We start from the raw sequence: 21,467 nt of genomic DNA, 5'->3' as shown, positions 1-21,467 counted from the left end.
CTAAGGGAAGAAGATAAAATGAAAACCTATCTCATTCACTATTGCATTAGGCTCTGATTTAACCAGATTCTATTGAATTAAGCCATGACTAGTTTGGTATATGCACTTCATTAATCTATAAATGAAATGACAACATTGAATTCCTGGCTAGAGCACAGCCTTTCTATGACCATCTTCATCATCATCATATTAGCCATTGTCTATCCAGGCCTCTTCTGCATGTTTCCAATCAGTATGGTACTAAGGTGTTGCTGGTTTTTTTGCCAATTGGGCTGGCAATACTTGCTGATGTCCATCGATCCATCTTATTTTAGGTCTCTTTCATGGATGCTTTTTACCAAATGGGATCTATTCTATGACTGCCTTGGTCCACCTGCCATTATCAGCTCTTCTTGCTATGTGAGCAGACCATTTCTTGCTATGTGTCCCTTTTATGTCTTCCAAAATATTTTCTAGATTGGTCAAAAGTTGTAATGCTCTTCCCCTTCCCCCCCTTTTTTTTAATTTCAGAGATATTGTAAGAGTCAATGTCTAATTTAAAATTTAGAAGCTTAATATACCTGTCCCAACTCTTCTTGCCAAAAGTCAAGAGACACCCTTTAGAAGTTTTTTTTTTTAATCCTCAAAACATAATCAAATATGTTTGGCTGATAAACGAATAGATCATTGTCTTTCTGAGAAGGTTATCTTTGAAGATTGAGTTTGCACCGGTTTTAGACTGAAAACGATGTTTCAATTATAGGTCATCCTCACTTACTGACCATTCATTCAATGGCTGTTCGATATGATGACAGCAGTAAACAAATGGCTAATTATGACTGACCCTGGAAGTTACAGTTGTTGCAGTATCCCATAGTCATGTGATCAAAATTTGGGTACATAGCGGCCTACTTGCCTTTATGACTGCAGCATGCATCTGAGCTGCCCCATCCAGGTGTGTTCTCCCAACCCTACCTTTTAGTCATCCTGCAAGCCAGTGCTGCTTCCTCCCACACTACCCTCACGTTATCTTTGCCGTCTTCTTCCCCCGCAAAATCAGCTAGGGATGGTAGGTGGTGGCAGGCATGAGAGAAAACAGAAGGGAGCAGGGAGTTGCCCAGGAAGTTGAAATGGAGATATCAGCAGCATGAGAGGAGGAGCATCATAAAGTCCTTGCCTAACTATTGCTGCTAGGCAATGCAATCACATTGTGTGTTGACTAACAATCACTTTGTGACAGAAAACTGGTCCCAAGCAGGATCATTATGCACAGATTACCTATATTCTTGAATTATAAGTTTATGAACTTTAAGTACAGTCTGAATTGTAGGGAGGAACTACCGTGTTTCTCATATAATAAGGCCGGGTCTTGCATCTTCGGGCAGGCGGGTGGCGACAGCTTGGATGTTGACCTCGGCGTTGGTGGGGCACTTCGTATCGGGGTTAACGCAGGCAGCACCATATCCGGGTGTGCAACAAAAGTACTTCCTAATGGCAAGCCCCCCCACCATTCCCCCCCATTTCGCATGTTTTAATATAGGCCTTAATTTGTGGGGAGGGGCTTAATTTCATTTCATGCCTATAAAACATGCTGGGATTTCCTATTGGGGGAGGCCATATTGTTGGAGAAACAGGGTAATTTTTGAGTTATATATCACTATCATAATCTTTTAAATAATGTACAGATGGTCCTCAACTTACAACTACAACAGAGCCCATTTTTTTGTGGCTAAGCAAGACTATTGTTAAATGAGCTTTGCTCCATTTTACCACTTTTCTTGCCACTGTTAAGTGAATCACTGCAGTTGTTCAGTTAGTAACATGGTTGTAAAGTGAATCTGGCTTCCCCATTGATGTTGCTTACCAGAGAATCGCAAAAGGTGGTCACATGACTCCTGGACACAGCAACCATCATAAATATGAACCAATTGTCAAGCACATGTATTTTGTAGTCACAGGGATGGTCTTAAGTGTGAAAAATGGTCACGAGTCTTTTTTCAGTGTTATTTTAACTGCAGTCATTGAGCGAATGGTTTTATGTCGAGAACTATCTGAATTGCCTTATCGGAATTTATCCTTCAAATACTCTGAGCTTCATTTATTTTATTTCAAAGTCAAACCATCACTTGGAATAACTTTATGTCTATAGTCGATTTCTGATGGTCACAATTGTATTCTATCTCACCTAATTTTTAGCATTAAGTTACATAAGAAATTACCTTCAGAATTCTGCCATCTGATGTTCCAACAAATACTACAGTCTTCCCATTCTCCACAGCAAAGGTCACCGCTGTCAAATTTATCCCTTCCTTTTTGAACATGGGTTCTGCAGAAATCCCTTCTTTGCTTCCCAATGGATACGGTAAATGTTCAGAGCCACAAGGAAATGTCACACTGGAATTCTAAGAAAGGAAGCATGAATTAGGAATCATAAGTTCAAACAAATATTAACCACTAAACCCTGAAAACTAGGATCGATCTGAAAACTGAAGTGTTTCAAAAAGACAGAAAAGTTGCACATTGTGACATCTCAGTACGTTGTGAATGGATCAATAGATTACAAAACTGCATATGTTCAACAATGTTAACATGTCATCTAGAAAAATAGTTCTCCATGTGCAGGACCTGTAATGTTTCCTCAGATGCTCTAATGTATACTGCCACTAATATAATCAATCTTTTTTCTCCTATTAAAATATATATATATATATATATATATATATATATACACACACACACACACACACACACATATACATACACACACACACACTGTTTCTCCAACAATATGGCCTCCCCCAATAGGAAGTCCCAGCATGTTTTATAGGCATGAAATGAAATGAAGCCCCTCCCCCCCCCCCAAATTAAGGCCTATATTAAAACATGCGAAATGGGGGGGTGGTGGTGGTGGGGGCTTGCCATTAGGAAGTACTTTTGTTGCACACCCGGATATGGTGTGCCTGCGTTGACCCCGATACGAAGTGCCCCACCAACGCTGAGGTCAACATCCAAGCCATCACCGCCCGCCTGCTTGAAGATGCAAGGGGGGGAAATTAAGTCACCCCTCAAAAGATGGCCTAGCCATTTTTGGGGGGCTAAAAAAAAATAAGACCTGGCATTATATGAGAAACACAGTGTGTGTGTGTGTGTGTGTGTGTGTACATGTATGTATGTATGTATGTATTATATATATATATATATATGTGTGTGTGTGTGTGTGTGTGTTTCATGTATGTATGTACACACACACACACACACACACACACATTTACCGAAGTAACTACTATCCCTTGATATAGAAACAATGAAGGCATAATTCAGCCAACAGGAAGCACTTTTAAATTGGAATTATTTTATTGAAAGGTATTCACGGACGTGCTTAGATTTGACTGGATTGTGCCTGTTTGAAATCCTTGAACGAATGTAAAATCAAAGATGAAATGCAGTTTGAAATAGTTGTCTTTCATATGAAATAGTGAGGCAATACTGCCTGAAAAAAGAGAATATAAATATTGTGCAGGATCATCTTTGGATGGTAAAAAAAAAAAAAAAGGATACATTTGGGCTTACTAATGATGTTCGAGTCTTGTGGTTTTTATCCTATAGATGGGAAACATTAGATGAATGCTTATCTTCCACAGCAACTTAATTATTTCGACTTACCTGGTGCGATGTGGTTTTGCATGGAGCATTTTCTGTTCTGAATGGTTTGTAAAAAACATTACGTGAATCCTTTGTATAACATTTCTCCCTGTTTTCTTCCATTTTTTTGTTGATATCCCTCAAATTATAAACACACATGGCAGATACCAAGGAGTCTTTTTCCATTCTCCTGAAAAGGCCAATGAGCAGCTTGTCCTGTGGCGGGGCCTCAAAAGCTTGCTCTGATGATGCAAGGTTATGTGTCGGGTGTTCCCCGTGGACAGAAGCATAGATTGCATTGCTTTGATTAAAAGGGCCGGTGTCATCTTTACAGTCCAAGTCCATTTCAAAATAGGAATGATAATGTTCATCCTCTTTGCAGAGTCGCCCAATAAGGGTCCTATTTATAGTGGCCTGCCTCTCATTCTGGTTGAAAATAAAATAAACAAATTTATTGTCCTCAAAGATATAGAGGAACTGCTGGGAGCTTGAGTAAGGGTATGCTGATTTAATAGCAGCGGGATCAGCGTACAATTCAAAAATCTCTCTCCCGTCTCCATTAAAAAGCTGTCGAGTGCTGATTATGACCCCGTTGTCATTTGCCCCATTGCCCTTCCCTACAAACATCATGCGGCCTTTTTTCAAAGAGGTGATCAGCCCCACCGTGGCTACATTCTCATCATTGCTTGCAACAAATGATTTCTCCCCACTGCCGGTCTCATAGTAAGTCCTGTTGGAAATATTTTCAAGTTCTCTTATAGAGCATATGCCCCTAAATAGACTCCCACAGACTACTATTCTCTTCTCTTGTGTGTCCACCAATAGTAATTTGTTGTAATTGTCCGTCATTTGTTTGTCAGAACACTGGCTTTCTTCAATGGGAGGTGTGCATTTTTTGTTATCCAAATGTGGCCCAGTGATGACTTCATCTATTGAGACTTTCAAGTCTTTTGTGAGTTGATGCAGGGCATTGACGGCTCCTAAATAGACTGTCCCCGTATCGTGGTTCACTGCTAGGTGACTAAGTTCTGTCTTACTCTGGTATATATCCAAATTCTTCAACCTTAATGCATAAGAAATGCAAGAGTAGCTCAGGATGCTCAATATCCAAATCCATAAAGCCATTTCTCTGGGGTACCTGATGAGTAAAAATTGAAAAAAAAGTTTACGTTATGAATTCCTAAAATGAAACGAAACACACTTTGGAAAACGAACAAATTGTAAATATGAAAAATACCAAAAATCTAAACTGTAAAGCAGAGGTTCTTTCTGGCTGTGTGGATTGGCAGTGTGAGGCGGGGTGTGTGTGTGGCATGGTTTTGCACCTGGATGTGAACTGGGATTTGGGGATCCCTGCCGTGAGGCATATCAGTTTACTCATCAAAACCTTAATTCAGTCTACGTGTGGTTATTTCATGACATGGTCACAAGATTTGCCACTTTTAAACTACTTGGTGTTAAACAATACGGCCAAAAGACAGACAGAGGTCGATGCAAGAATTTCGTATTGACTCATCAGTACCTACATTACAATAATGTAGGTACTGATGAGTCAATACAAAATGCCTGCCTCTACCTCTGTTCATCTTTTGGCTGTATTGTTTAAATTATTAAAAGGGACTAATTGTTTTAAATTACTTAGTCTTACTTTTAGATTATCTTACCCAGTTGGGCAAAGACCAAATCACAGTTATATTGTGTGAAAGCAGTACAAATCAAATACATCTGAGGCAGGACCAAGATATTGTCTTCTCTCCCTAGAGATTTTTTAAAATTACTTTCTGGTAACAGGCAGCCCATTTTGATTAATTGATAACTTTATAATATCCTTGTCTAATAGAAACCTTGTAGAGATTTACAGCTTTAAAAACATAACCATGTTTTGAAAACTGTACAAAAAAACTCTGGAAAAAAACCTGCGAGATAGAAAATGATACAGTCTATTTACAGATTTATATTTCATAAATGTCAAAATCATAAGCTAAAATGCATACTAATACAGAACAGAGCATGCTTTCATTAATGGGGGGGAAAAAACCTCTGAGGAAATCTCACAAGGTTACTTTTAAGTGAAATTTGAATTTTGCTCACTTTTTTTTATAACACATACTTTGAAAGCAAAACCAAACCTTAGATCTATTTAAGGAGAAAGACTGAATATTAAAAAGGTAGGGTTGTCACAGAAAATGTCTCCCAGATTCCTGTCTTTTCTCATATGTAGCAAAGAAAGTTAAATCTGTGATATAATGCTATTCCGTTTGGTATTTTCCCATTACTGACAAAAAGAGGTGGTGGTGGGAAACACTGAAGAGAAACTTAGCAGAATGTTACAGTGGACACAGAAAACATGGACACAGAACTTCCATCAATGGCAATCATTCATTGTTTTTAGCAAGTGAGGTTCTGCCATTTGCATTCTGCATTTCATTGTTGCTAATTTGCTTCCTGGTTCCATAAAGGAAAAACAAGCGACTCCTTGCATCTCTCATAGGAGGCCCAACTGATTATCTGCAAAACCACTGAAAGAGAAGGAAGTGGGAAACACTGCCCATTAAGAGAAAATAAAACAATGAATTCTGGAATAATTGGCATTCAGTTAATCTGGTGACTAATCGTAGAGGTCACTAGAGAAAACCATATCTTCTCACTCTTTAATTAAAACAGAACTTTTTTTTTTCTTGGGCTATTAAAAGTGCATCCATTAACACTATTCCTTTATAAAGGTGGTTTGAGAAATTCTGTCATGAAAGGTTAATGCTTTCATAGCTATTTAATTAATTCCTAAAAGAAATAAAATGAAGGTGGCATGCAGGTTTTCATTTTTCAGCCCTTTCTTCTGTGCTAAGAGTTAGGGCAAAACTAGATAGAAGCTACATATTTAAGCACGGATCTTTCCTAATCATACAAGTGAATTAAAGCAAGGCACCACTCTGAGATTTACAGGTCCATAGTTCGGCATTTAAATTGTAGACACAGAAAACAATGAATATTGCTGAAATCAAATTACCTCTTTAACTAAAAATATATATATGAGTTTATGCAGTCTAATACATGCCTTCTCTGCAGCCCAGTTTATTCTGATTACTATCAGCCCATTATCTTCTGAGTTATTTAAATGTACATGGTATATATATATATATGTTTCGCACATTCTAATCATGAATCATGAATGTAAAACAAACATTGAAAGCAGTATACCTGGAAGTCATGTATATACCTTAAAAGACAATATCTCTGTTTTTGCATTGATGTTCAAGCTTCCAACAACATCCAGAAAATTTATTGAGTGAGCTCCTGGTTGTGTATGATACTTGACAAAATAACTGGCTTGGGGCTTTGAGTCATGCTCTTTGTTTATACTGACATAATTTTTAATTCATAATGAGTTTAATTAAACAAAACATCTTAAAGCCACATTTTTGATTTGGGAAGGTAGTAGTAGTGAAACGTTGCATATTAAAGTCCTGTGATAAGCTTTGGTTAAAATGAATTTAATTAAAAATTTCATATTATCAACCCTCGTCTTCTTGTAGATCTCTTTACCTTTCACTGGTTATTCTATGCTTTGGAAGACTGCTTACACTGTTCCAATGCCTTCTTAGCTCAGTAATTACTTGAAGCCCAACTATTTTTAACTGAGCTCTAATTAACAATCAATAAACTTGATTAGTGTACTCACTAGCAACAGCCTACAGTAAAGAACATGCAGAAGCAACCAAAACTCCATCTGCTATTAGAGAACACTAATTTAATAGACATGCAAGACTGGCACATGGCACATAGCCAGCGGTGCCATAATGAAAACAGAAGAAAGGAAATGTTGAGGATTGGTTATAGTAGGAAGAAGAAGAGTCATAGACTCAGTATAGTATGTATATGTGTATATATATGTGGGCGTGTGTGTGTATGTATACACACACACACACACACACACAGAGAGAGAGAGAGTATACTATAGAAAATGGAAAGTTATTTAAGTTTATTAAATGAGTATAATCACTACTATACACTGTATATTAACATTACAAGAGGTAACAGCTTTAAAAATACACCTTTACTTAATCACTACTATACACTGTATATTAACATTACAAGAGGTAACAGCTTTAAAAAATACACCTTTATGGTGGCTAGACATGATTTAGTAAATTTTATTTGATTCTTTTCTGCAAACAGGGTTATGCCCTCTGATATGGCTTTATTAAAATCAGATAAAAGAAAGCATCTTTTTTCTGCAACTGAACTTAGCTGAGAATTGTCTACTCTTTTCAATTTATTTCTCTGAGGCTTGATAAGTATTATGGGTAATATAAAAGATAATATGGTAACCACAAGGGCAGACCCTTCGTTTAACAGAAATTTGCTGATATTTACTCCCAGTTACAGCCTTGGTCATACACTGTAATCTTAAAGTTGTAAATGCTTGGTGAACTTTACAGCGTCAGGTTATACAAATTGTCTCTTTTCAAGCTGCACATGAAACAATTTGCAGAGTTCTGGAAAATTTAGGGAAAGTTCTCAAGTAAGAGTGATATTACTAAGTTCAGAGATTTATTGAATGCTATATTGAATCAAGGATTTAAACTTTGCTGATAATAAATATTCTTTGGAACACACAAACACACTTTCCATTACATGAGAATGCAGCAAGATTTATTTTTTAATTTATTTAATTTACTAGGCTCTCTAACAAGAGAGTCAGTTTGGTTTAGTGTTAAGGAATCAGGGTAGAAATGGAGAGACCATGAATTCTAGTCCCACCCTGGGCACAAAGTCAGCTGGGTTACCTTGTTTCAGTCAGTTTCTCTTTGGCCTAGGAAGGAGACACATACAAACCACAATTGATAATTTGCCAAGAAAACAGAGGAGACAGTTTCCAAGAGTAATCATTGAGTTGAAGGTGGGTGCACGCATACACACACTTTAACATCTTCATAAACAATCTAGACAAAGGATAGAAGGGAACTCATAAATTTGTAGGAAACACTAAGTTGACAGGAATAATCAACACTCCAGAAGACAGGCTCAAAAAAGATCTTCACAGATCTGAGCACTGGGCCCTATCTAATAAAATGAAATTGTATGAGATTAAAAATAAGACTTTACACTTAGGCAAGAAAAATAGTACAGGTATACATTAGGTGAAACTTGGCTCAATGTCAATAACTATGAGAAGGATCTTGGAATCTTAGTGGACAATTATTTAAATGTGAGCCGACAGTGTGCAGCAACAGCCCCCCAAAAATCAATGCAATTCTAGGCTGCATTAATAGAGGGCTCAAATCAAGATAATATGAAGTTCTAGTATTGCTTTATAAAGCCTTAGTAAGACCACGCTTGGAATAATGCATCCAGTTCTGTGGTCACCACAATACGAAAAAAAATATTGAGACTGGAAAGAGCAGAACAGAGCAGCAAGAATGATTAGGGGGGTGGAGCTTGAAACATATGAAGAATGGCTGCAGGAATTGGGTATGTCTAGTCTAATGAAAACAAGGACTAGGGCTGACATGATAGCAGCAATATCTGAGGGGTTTCTACAAAGATGCGGGTGTCATAATCTTTTCCAAAGCACCAAAAGGCAAGACAAGAAGCACTGGATGGAAACTAACCAAAGAAAGAAGCAACCTAGAACTAAGAAGAAATTTACTAAAGGTGAGCACAATCAACCCATGGAATAGCTTGCCTTCAGAAGTTCTGGGTACTCCATCACTGGAGGCTTTCAAAAAGAGACTATACAACCATTTATCTGAAATGGTAGATGGTCTCCTGATTAAGTATGGTTTGGACTAGAAGACCTCCAAGGTCCCAACATACAAGCCCATCTTTCCGAAGAAAATCAAAATATTCCAGTCCGGTCCCCTCTCTCCAAAAACACAAATCAAGAACTTGAGGCTGAATAAAAATTCCAACAATCATAAATAAGATGTACCATGTCAAGATTGGACCACCTGATTGGATCTCAAGAGAAAGTTGCTCCAGAGATTCGGTTTTAGTAAGGGTCCCTGGACAGTGAGATCAGTGGGAAAGGAAATGAGATCAGTAAGAATCAACAGTGCCCCACACCAGAGGTCAATACTCATTAAAATGGTCTTACGGTGTCCTCTGAGGTGATGCAAAACATTTACTTTATTATTCCTGTTGAATGTGATTTAGTAAGCATTAAATCAATGATGGTGAACCTATCACATGCATGGCCTCTGCTGCCTTGGAAAATCATGCAAGAACAGGACAAGCTTTCTCAGTTTTTAGAGGCTGCAGAGGCTTCACCTGTTAACAGAAAGCGAACACTGCCTGAAAGAATCACCTCTGCACCTCAGGCCCACCCTCGCTGCTGCTACAGATAGAGAATTGTTTCTATTTTGTTCTGAGTGTGTGTGTGAGACATGCCAGCAGAGTCACAAGAAGCATTTTCTTTAAAACAAAAAAAATGACTTGCCAAACCTAAAAGGTTTGCCATACCCGCATTAAAATAGTACTTCACTTGTGTTTTATAATCCTTGCTTACATTTTACTTTGTTGCTAATATCCTAATTATGTTACTTTCCGGATTCATTCATGAAAAAATTTATTTCCGTTTCTCCCGTCTCTGGCAGACATGTACAACGTACACACACTCTACACTTAGCTGTATTCCTTGCCTATCTGCTGCAAATTTTAAATACATTTTTTATGGTTTATATCATACTGTATATAAGCTATCTGTGACTGTTCTGGTTCAGTTATTTTGCTCACTGGAGTGATCTTTTTTTTTTCCCCAATTTTTTTTATTAATTTTTAAAAAACAAACATACAAACCAAACACAAAGCATAAAAACATAAAAACATAAAACATCTTTTTTGAAAGCAGCTTGATCCCGGGTTACATCTCTTCGTACAGACATAAATTCAAATTCATGCTCACTTTTATATACCATTCCATATCTTATTACCATTCTAGATTTTCTATATAGCTTCTCCCCTCTTTTCACTTTCTTAATTCTATTTTATTTATTTCATCTCAATTTAAATCATTATACTTATATACTTTGTCTGTCCTGTTTCAACTGTCTATTATCTTTTCTCATTAACACAAAATTTATCCTGTAATCACTGATTGGAGTATGACACCTTTATATCTTTCCCCTAAATTTAATACTTAATATAATACATAACTTTCATTTGGATTCTGCTTAGTACATTCTAAAGCTACACACTATATTTAAAAAAAAGAAAAAGTATAAATATATAATATAATTAAAACAACAATCCATGCCAGTTAAACTCTATTGTTAAAATTAATATTCATTTAAATTTTAAACATTTTACACGTTCCTTTTCAAATAAGTATCATGCTTCTATGGGAACCTTTATAAATTTTGCGTAGTTACTTCCCCCCCATTTCACTTATGTTTTAAAACATTATGTAATTAAAATGTTCCCATTCCTTTTTAATTCAATTCTCTCATATTTCATTTCATTTATTTTGTTCAAAAAAGAAAAAGTTTCACTAAATTACATTGAATATTTTATCCCATTTTATAATCATGTTGTTCCAATTTTCTAACATTATTTCTAATACAAATACAACGATACAGTCTATATGTACCTTCGCAGAATCTCTTTTTCAGTTATATTTTTACCCATTATCTCTAAATAAATCCTGTTTCTTTATATCTTGTTTCAAACCCTTGTAGCTTCTCTTCCCTTCCTTCCTCCCTTGCTTCTTCACGCCCTTTTTACTCCCTTGTCTCTCCATCTCCATTTCCCTCTTCTGTATTCCTCTTTTCTGTTGCTTTCTGACATTATATCCACTTTTCACCTTATTTTTCCCTTTTTTGGTTGTTTTTTTAGGTCTTAAATTCTCCATTCTCTTTCTCCTCTTTCCCCTTTCTTCCCCAGATAAAGTTACTTGTTCATTAAAGATGGCTTCTTCTTTGTCCCAATCTTCTTGTTCTTGTAGTTTCTCATAGGTAGAAATCACCATTTCTAAAAAGTTGAAAACAGAGCCAAAAGAGCCCTTCCCTTCTTGTTCCTCTTCTTTATATTTTTTAAATTCAATTTTCAGTTCATCCACAAGTGATGCCATTATAAAAAAGATTTTTAAACAACCACCCACTGGAGTGATCTTGAGATGCAAAAATTTCTGAAATTTTTCATGCACCTGAAGAGTAAGATGTAAGATGCCCTGACACAATTCACAAAGTCCTTCTTTTGGCCCCAGAAATTCTCATTTCAGGTGAAAGAAGTTTATTATACCTACTGCCTTTGCTGCAGGAGTTAATTCAGGAAGCTTCTCAGTTTTCTGCTTCATGGATTCATGTAAATATTGCCCAGATGAAGCATTGTGCCCCTTCTTTTACTTGGAAGAGAAATCCATTTGCTTACATGAGTTTTGAACTCTCAAACATGACAACACAATTACTATTTGCAAAATAATCATGCTTGTTCAATAAATTCCAACAAATAAACTGATTTCAAAATTTCAGACAAAGAAACATTACGGTAATATGTACCATATTATGAACATACCCTGCTTACTCGAATTATGATTAATATGCAATATGGACATATCCTTGATTTTCTATTTTTTTCCCTCATTTTAAAATGGATTGTGTGGATAAAGATTGCAAGTTTGCCAAAAACCACCTTAGGAGCTTCATTAAGATCTGAACCTCATTTCTCATTTCCAAGCTCAGTTAGCTATGGCACCGTTCTGATTATTTAGTTACTCCTGCATCTGAGCCCCCGTGAAGAAGGACATCACATAATATAATAAAGCCTGCTTCCTGTTCAAGAGATGAACGTCTCAAGATGGTGCCTTATATTGCTTAAGATGAAACACTAGAAATGGATCAGTGTGTTTTGTCAAAACACATATATTAAGCTACTCTGAGAGTCAGATGGGTTTGTACCTAAATTTGACAAACAAACAAACAAACAAACAAATAAAGGTGGAATTAAAATTTCTTTATTCTCTGCGTGATACCCAATCTTTCTTTCCTAGCCATATTTAAATTTCCACCCCACAACAGTGCCAGTTCAGGACGGTTCTCAGAAATCTCACAAAACTGTGAGGTAATAAAGGGTCTTTGACACAGAACCTTATTAGTTATGCAGTTCTTTTCAGTTTCAATCTCAAGCTGTGTGCATTCTTTTTTCATCCTCCGAAAACCATCAAGGCCCCTCATTTGCCCTGTACATCTGTTGGGATTAATTGAATTGCAAAGTATTCTGTTTTGAGAAACCTGTTCTCTTCTTCTATCCATTCACACTCTCCAGGAGCTGGGGTTACTTATTTACAATTCCTTTTCAGTCAAATCCTTCTCATGGAAAGCAAATTTGTCAAATTTGTACTAAATATGTACTATAAAAGAACAATATTCAGTTATAGACTAAAATATTTTCAAGAAGCAGAAAGTACTTTGGAAAAAAATGTCAAAGTAGGATACTAAAGGATAGCACACTGCAGGTGTCTCTTCCACAACAGGAGACGAAAAGGGTTGTTATTAAGAAAGGTAAAATACAAGTTGCATGCAAACTATTTTAGATGGCTCCATTGCATTGCAGGCAACTTATAAGAAGGTTCATTTTCAAATTTTAGGTATAAAAGCCTGAATATTAAGTGTACCAGTTTCATTGATAATAAAAATTACAACTTTTAGAATATCTTCCACGATAAAACTATTTTTTTCCCAAAGACAAAATTGCAGCCACTTTTCTTTGTATGACTGAACCAATATTAAGATCCAAGAGCATGATTACCTATTTTCATTAACAAGCTCAATAGCCAGAGAGTGTTTTATAGAATACTGTCCTCCTTTGAGCTCAAACAATAGAATGGAAAAAAAGACCCAATGATTTCAGACTATTAGGAGGGTCCAGATATTTGGAAAGTGCAGTTAAATACTATTTTGAAGATATCAGAGAAAAAAAATATGACGTTGGTACCTGGATTATTATTTTTGCGCAGTAGAATACAAATGAAGTCCTGTCCACACTTAACTACTACGTTACATGAATTAAACGGTCTGTTGCATTATGTTTATGAAAAGCCACTCTTCCAAATGCTTTAAACTTTTCAAGTGCACTCAATAATAGATATTCCTTCATTGTTTTCTTGTCTCTAAAAACCTGCCAAACAATAAAGCAGCTCATCTCATGCTTCAACCTTTCCTGACATTCCTGTTGAGAGAAATAATGTAATACACACATAAACAGTCAAGGCGAGTCATATTTGATTTGTTTACTGTTTTTTTATCTGCTTGATGCATTTCTATTATCTATTTTAGGAAACGACTTTGTGCAAAAGAAACAAGAAACTAGTTTTTATGATTTTGCTTTTAAATCTTATGAGAGTAACTTGGAACTCAACCATCTAGTGGGGAATTAGCAGCAATTTGTCCGGAATGGTAAATCATCTCAACAATAAATCAGATAACTTTTCTTTGATCATAGAAGCATTCTGGAAGCAACAAAAAAAAAATATTCACTAAAATAATTTGTGATGCTCATTTAGGTCAAATGTGACCAAAAATAATTTTAAGCCAAAACTGTAGTTCTTAGTTAAATGTGAATGCTATCCTATTCTGTTTCAGTATCATCTGTCTCCAGACTGTAATGCAAACATTTGCTAGAAATCAAACCTGTTTGTTTGTTTTCTGACTAAAAAGGTTTTGTACAGTGAATGGGATAAATGTATTCCATGCCTCAGATCTAAAAGCATATCTTAAAAAGCAAATGTATAACAGGAAAAGTGTGGTTTAGAATGGCTCAACCAGTTATTTTATCATTGGCCCATAACTTTATTCTTTCAGAGAAGAATCAGAGATGAGTGGGTTGAGAGCATATCTAGTCACATTATTGTGGACATTCAACAAACTATCAGTCAGAGGAAAGGGAAATGAACACTTGAAAGACTGAGAACTCTTGTTTGCAGTTTAGTTTACTGCTCATCTCTTGTTGGTGGCAAGAACTCTAGATTGTGAGAGTCCTTCTGGACTTGAAAATAACCAGAAAATCTAAGGGAGTTGTAGTAACCACGACTTTTACTTCTTATTCATTTCTTTATACCAATTGGTATGTAATCTGTGGCCTTCTCCGGAAAAAACATACCTTGCTTTAATGATATCCATCTGTAATACAATTGCTAAGCCACCCATAGTCACCTTTGGTGAGATAGGCAGCATGTAAGTTTAACACATAACCAAGCAAGTAAATAAATAAATCTCTTATGAACCAGCTTCCAAAGATGCCCAGGAAGATGGTCTTTCAGGCCTATGGCAACATTTAGGAAAGTTCTGAAAATTTAATTTCATCTTCATTTATTCTTGTACAGAATTTTCAAGGGGAATTATTCTATCATTCTCTTTATGCCTGTTCTGGTTTTTCTTTTGCGTAAGTAAGAGTTAGGGTTTCTAGATATTAGCAGTCTTGGCTATTTTATTGTTGTATGATTCTTATAGTCACATCCTATTGTTTGAAGAAGCAGGATGGAAAGAATATTGATATTTTTGAACTTTGACACAGAAGAAGATTCTTTTTTTTTTTAATAAAGTTTTATTTGGGTTTTCACACACAAAATACAAGTAAAACATCTTTTCTGAAAATAGCATGGTCCCAGGTTGAACTTCTTTATACAAACACAAAACTCAATTTCATGCTCCTTTTTGTGTTCTATTCCATATCTTATATTATTCTACATTTTCTATATAGTTTTTCCCCTCTTTTAATTTTCTCAATTTTATTTTGATTATTTCATCTCAATTCAAATCATTATATTTATACTTTTGTCTGTTCTGTTTCAATTTCACATTATCTTTTCTCATTAAACAGATTTTCTCCTGTAGTTACTAATTGGAATATGACACCTTTATATCTTTTAATTACATCCATTCAACTCTTATTTAAACTTCAATAAATACCTTAAGGTTATGACCTTCAATATAATATATAATACATAACTTCCAATCGAATTCTGCTTGGTACATTCTTATAATACATACTATATTCTTTTAAAAAAAGGATTATAAATATATGTAATTATAAACCCTCATTCCATTCCAATCCAGTTCTATCATTAATAATCATTAAAATCTTAACATCTTTAACACTTCTTTTCAATTAAATATCATACTTCCTTAAAGACACATATAATCTCCATAATTAATTTTTCCCTTATTTCTCTTCACATATATTTTGTAAATCATTAAATATTCATTTTGTTACATTTATTTATTAACAAGCATTCCACTGAATTATGATAGCTATTTTATCAAACATTTTAATCATAATGTTTCATATTTTCTAAAATTATTTCTGTTTCTAATATAACAATACTATCTTATGTACCTTTGCAGAATCCCATTTTCCATTAAATTTTCACCCATTATCTCTAAATAGGCCCTGTTTCTCTGTATTTTGCTTCTGCCCTTTATAACTTCTTTTCCTTTCTTTCTTCTCTTTCATCTTCTCCCTCCCCTTTTTACCCCCTTGGCTCTCTACTTCTAATTCTCTCTTCTGCATTTCCCTCTTCTAGTTGATTTCTGATTTTATACTTATTTTTCACTCTATTTTTTTTAGTTGTTTTTCCCAATCTTATACTTTCCATTCTCTTTCCCTCCTTTCCCTTTTCCCCCCCACCTAAGATTACTTGTTCATTAAAGATGGCTTCTTCTTTGTCGCAATCTTCTTGTTCTGCAGGCATTTCTTGTTATTTCTCATAATTCCAAATCTCCATTTCTAAAAACTGAAATACGAAGCCAAAAGAACCTCTCCCTTCTTGTGCATCTTCTTTGTACTTTTTAAGTTCTTCTAAAAGTGGAGCCATTTTAAACCGTTTTAAACAACCACCCGATTGATTTTAGTCATTCAAATACGATAACCAAAAATCCAGAAATCATCAAGTAATCCAAATAGTCCCGAGTTATATCTTCTTATTTCTTTTTCGACTTTCTCTTCCTGGGGTTTTTGTTGCAATATTTCAGTTAGAATGTATCTTTTGGAAGTCTTGTTGAAATTTTGCTGTAAGTTCTTTTTTAATTCCAGGCAGTCTCCTCACTTCCAGATCTTGCCCTTTTATTCTTTTTCTCTCCTTTCCTGTTTTCAAAAACTTCTGATTATCCAGAAATCTTTATTATCCCTTTGACTTTTTATTTTCAGCATTAAATGCCTATTAATGTCAAAGTGGATTTTTTCCAATTTCTTGCTTAAGTCTCTTAGCTGTCAGTATAGGAAAAGGAGAAAAACAAAAACAAATCTTTTCCCTTTTCTCTCTCCTTCGCAGCTTAAAAATCTTCTTAGGGAACAATGTTATTTTATTTTTTTAATAGTTTCAATTCCAGGGTACCTTATTTGTTGCTTTTGCTGTTTGACCTGGTCAACCAAAACTTTCTCTTCTTATCTTACTCCTGCACATTCTTTTCCGGTTGAGTTCTTCTTTGTGGTGGCCATTTCTGACCACCGCTATAATCGCCTTCGGAAAAGGGAGTAAGGGCCAGCTGGGGAGGAGAGATGTGGCTCTCCTCAACCCTACAGGCAGTCTCCCCCCTCTTCACCACCTCTACGGGGTGGCTTAGCCCCGAAACCAGCAGGCTCGGGGCGCTCCAGCGGCGAGCACGGATCGAAGCCTCTCAGAGACGAGGTTTCGGTCTGTTGCTGAAGAAGCTCAGACCGGAAGCCAGAAGAAGATTCTTGAGAATAATATGGATAACTAAGAAAGCAAAAAATTATGGGGGGTGGAAGTTTTTTCGAGTGGGGAAAAGGGAAGAAGAAGTGATGGAGATTTCAAGATTGTCCAAAGATTAATTAAACTGAGCAGCGTTGGTTCGGGATGGAAGGATTTTTTCAAAACAGCTTGTTTTTAGAGACTGATTGTCGGCCTCTGGTCACCTAGTACTCATGGGAGCCCTTGGAGCGCTGAAGGACGGGTGGGCCTTGCCTCATGGAATACAAGCGACTTTGAGATGAATGTTTGTCCATCAAACTGAAGTGAAATGGTTCCTTAGTCCAAAAAAAAAAGAAAGCCAGTGCCTTTGAAAACACCATTGTTTTTGGACAGATGCCTGGCGCTCCTAGATTGGGATTTGGCACATGGGGTGCACCTTGAATGCAGATGTGGATTTCAGAAAAGCAAACTCTAAGCTAAAGAAAAATGTATGCTTCCAGATAATGGCAGATAACCATATTTTCATAGGACAATGTTGTTGTAAGATATGTTAAGAGGGCTTATTTTCATTTTAATGTTAGCTCACCAATATTTTAATTATGTTATGACCCAAGCCACCTAAGCAGAAGCAGGCATAGATAGAGTCCTTTTATCATCCTGTTAGCTGCCACAACAAACACTGTAACAATTACTGGTAATGTTCCCTCCACACTTCCCTGAAGGCAGTCACCCACAGTCCCACAAACAAAAGCTGGTCACTAGTCAATAGACAAAATCAGTTTGGAAAGGCAGAGAGAAATTCCAAAGAGAAGGACCAAGCTTATAAGGCAAGGTCCAGAGTCAAGGTCTCAAGGGCAAGGCAATAGGTCAGACAGGTCCATGAGGTCAAAGCCAAGTCCACAAGGCAAAAGGCAAGGCAAGGCACAAGCAAAAACAAAAATTAAGGCTAAGTTCTTCCAAAGCCAGGGGAGCGTAAGCCAAATCAAACAAAAGACAAACTCCCCTGACTTCTCCTTAAGTCAACCCATGGCAGGTGTTCCTTGTGAAGAGGGGCAGGGCCACCATCTCTCAAGCAGCCTCACAGCTTTCCTTTGAGTTTGCTTCCACATTACTCTCTGTGCCTTGGATCAAGTGGGAGTGGGAACTGTTCCTCATCAGAGGGGATATGCTCCTCTCAGAACCACTGCCTGTCTGTAGTCGATCCTGCCATATCTGTGAGGGCAGACAGCTCTCCGTCCAGTTGACCACCTCCCCGAATGCCTGAGGAGACTGGTACAGCATCATCCTCAGCCCCCGGCTTCTCCAAACATTCCAAGGGAGATGTGTCATTCCCATCAGATGGTCCCAGTTCCAACTCCTCCTCCTCTTCTGAATCAGGATCTGATGGTACCATGACATAACTAAATAATAAAATTAGGGGGGCATATGATTTCAATACAGTATGTATACGTGTGTGAATGCACACAGGCATATTTGGTTATGCAGAAGAATTCTGTACATCAAATCACTTTGCAGACTAAGCAGGCATATAGAACATTTTATAGTCTAGGTGGAGTAAATAAAATTTTCCTTCCAATCATCATTCAACTCACAGCTCTCTTCTATACTATATTTGAATATGCATTTCCATCTATAGTCCTGTGCAATTATCCTATTTAAGAGCTATATTAGAACAAAAACAACATCAAACATGCATTTCATGGAACTAATTAGTCAGATCTACAGGTAAGACTTTCTTCTTATTAATCATATATCTTCCCAGGGAGACTTAACATTATCTCATGAAGAGAATTCTGTATTTTCACTTGTTGAGAAAAGACACCTATGAACTGAGCAGAACTCTTGATAAACCATGTAGTATTCTTGATAGTAATAAACATATAGTTTGCTATTGTCCTCTTCCGGTTTGTTTTCTGACTTGCCAGTCTAGCCAATAACGCTAACATTTCCTGCTGCTCACACCTAGGGATTAGTGTGGAAATCAGCCACGTGCAACTAATTTCTATCCTTGTATGTTCAATAGGACACATAAATTTACTGATATATAAGAGAGGGCAAATATTAGAATGATTGGCAGTATGAATTCTTAAGGACAGAGCGATCATTCCATATCTGTATAAATTGAATCTTCAGTAACTGATTGAAAACTATAGGATTGCCAACAGTCCTGAACTGTGATTAAGTATCTAAATGTGGTTCATTCTCTGGAGAAATGGGTGTTGGAAAATCAGTGTCTAACTGCAGTGACATAATCTTATAATTTTGTAGAAGTGCAGAACGTAATTGTTTCATATTTTTCAATCCAAGCGGCATCTTCTTGTTTTTATGATCTTTTGCAATATTCAGGATTCACTGTCTACTGAAATGAATACAATATAATCCTATACTCTAATGTAAGAATCTCATCATCATGTCAGAGCAAACACAAGAACCTGGCAATTATTTTCTATTTAAAAAGTTCTAACTCATTAACACCAGCAGGTTGCATTGGGCAAAATGTTATGCTCCAATACAAAGGTCAATTATTATTCTCTTTGCTTTAGCGGATAGTAATTATTATCCTTGGGGGGGATATCACCATTGAACATAGCTGGGAGACAACTGATTTTGAATAATCCAAGATCAGAAATTTTCTGGTTTGAAGCTGGATATCCTTGATAGTTCAAAAGCATTTAACTATCCATCCTTCCTGTGGCTTTTCTGCATCTTTGAATGCACCTTTTGATGTTTTCCCAAGAGTTCTGGGAAAGGAGAAGTGTTATATCAACCTACTTCTCTTGCATATAAAGATTTATTAGGTGTGAAGTGATGAATTACCATATGTTGGAACATGACAGTATCTCAGTATAACACACTTTAAAGGAAAAAGTAATTTCTTTTATTGCATATTTTTGAGATGAGCTCAGGTCAGCTAGGTGCTGCCACTTAGCTATTTGGAATTGTAAAAAAGATTTAGTGGGGAAAAAACAGATGTAGGAAAATATAGATTTCCGCAGCTGTTGAAAAATACTTTCTATTTATAAATTTTGTTATAATTTTATCTGAGAAGTGTTTGATAAAGTGAACCTTAATTATAAATTACAGTCTGGGTCCTACATAAAAGAAATCCATTTTCCATTTAAAACCACCATTCACCCATCTTATGAAAGAGGGAATTCAGATCATTTTTTTAATTTTACAAGACTACAATATGGATAGTCTTTAAAATCACCATAAATCAAACTTAACTTGAAAGAAATTCTATCTTTACTTTTTATGTCCAATATTAGATGAATAACTAAATGATATAGCCTAATCAGCTTTCTGATTTTTCTAAAAATAATTTTTACTACTAATGCTTTTGATCAACTAACTTATTATTACAAAATAAATAAAACAATCCAAAATCTCTGAATTGCAGGACACAAAACAATGAATCACAGGACAAATACCGAAATAAACTTAAAATTTAAAATCTGACCATAGTATACTGACTATTTATTAATAGCCTAGTACAGAACTGACAAACAGTAATGAAAAATAATTAAAAACACAAATTTGAAGTATATTATATATGTTAGATTTTTGAACCCATGAAAAGTAACTTTCTCTCTTAATTTTCACTTAACAGAATTTTGAACACAATTTCTGAAATATTTGAATTTTTAAAAACCCTATTATATCATTAATTTACCATTCATAGTATAATGATATTATTTCAACTTTTCTGAAGCGATGTATTCAGTTAAAAGTCATCCTTACCAGGGTGTTTATGAAAGAATGAAAGGGCAGCAACTAAAATGTACAAAGACTAAGTTTTGGAAATCTCCACTCTGCATATAGGTTCCTTACAAAATTTACAGAAAGAAAATGGAATAATGTGTTATATCTCTAAAGGTGCTTTTCCCACAGAGTAAAGAAATTTTTTGGATTAAAACCCTTTCAAAAACATAATCTTCCATATCTCTTGGGGAGGATATAAATTGGAAAAAGATTCTAGGCAATGTGTATCTTTGTGTGCATTGAACTATTCATTCAGAAGACAAGCTTTGTAATGCACAAATATCCATATCAAGCACTCATTTTGAATTGATAACATAGAACTGTCCTTCATGCTCGTAACGGAAGATGTTCCTGGTTGTCTCCACATGAAGGTGGATATGCCCAATCAAACAAATCAATGTTTCAAAAGACTTTCATATCTCCAGAATAAGGTAAAGAT

The 21,467-nt window shown here is 35.8% G+C and overlaps 1 protein-coding gene and 2 long non-coding RNA genes across 15 annotated transcripts in view; 2 read left to right on the top strand and 1 right to left on the bottom strand.

The window, feature by feature from the left end:
- Nucleotides 1-21,467, bottom strand: part of PLXNB2 (plexin B2) — a 334,253-nt gene that overhangs the window by 103,102 nt on the left and 209,684 nt on the right. For all 13 annotated transcript variants that reach the window (XM_087934112.1, XM_087934111.1, XM_087934114.1 and 10 more), the window contains 2 exons: nt 3,643-4,759; nt 2,199-2,381 (listed from right to left, as the gene is read on the bottom strand). In XM_087934112.1, the coding sequence (XP_087790238.1) occupies nt 2,199-2,381; nt 3,643-4,746 (1,287 nt within the window). In that variant the 5' untranslated portion in view covers nt 4,747-4,759. The remainder of the gene's footprint in view (nt 1-2,198; nt 2,382-3,642; nt 4,760-21,467) is intronic.
- Nucleotides 1-21,467, top strand: part of LOC148125530 (uncharacterized) — a 109,775-nt gene that overhangs the window by 28,159 nt on the left and 60,149 nt on the right. The window lies entirely within an intron of this gene.
- On the top strand, nt 15,337-15,494 carry LOC148125531 (uncharacterized). Its single transcript, XR_015743990.1, has 2 exons — nt 15,337-15,400; nt 15,436-15,494. It is a non-coding gene; the product is annotated as an uncharacterized LOC148125531 (long non-coding RNA).

Source organism: Pseudonaja textilis, chromosome 5, assembly GCF_049901715.1.
Source record: "Pseudonaja textilis isolate UNSWEBS1 chromosome 5, rPseTex1.2, whole genome shotgun sequence".
In the NCBI taxonomy this organism is placed as follows: domain Eukaryota; kingdom Metazoa; phylum Chordata; class Lepidosauria; order Squamata; family Elapidae; genus Pseudonaja; species Pseudonaja textilis.
The sequence above is the reverse complement of the archived record's forward strand: the minus strand, read 5'-3'. Positions and strand labels throughout refer to the sequence as shown.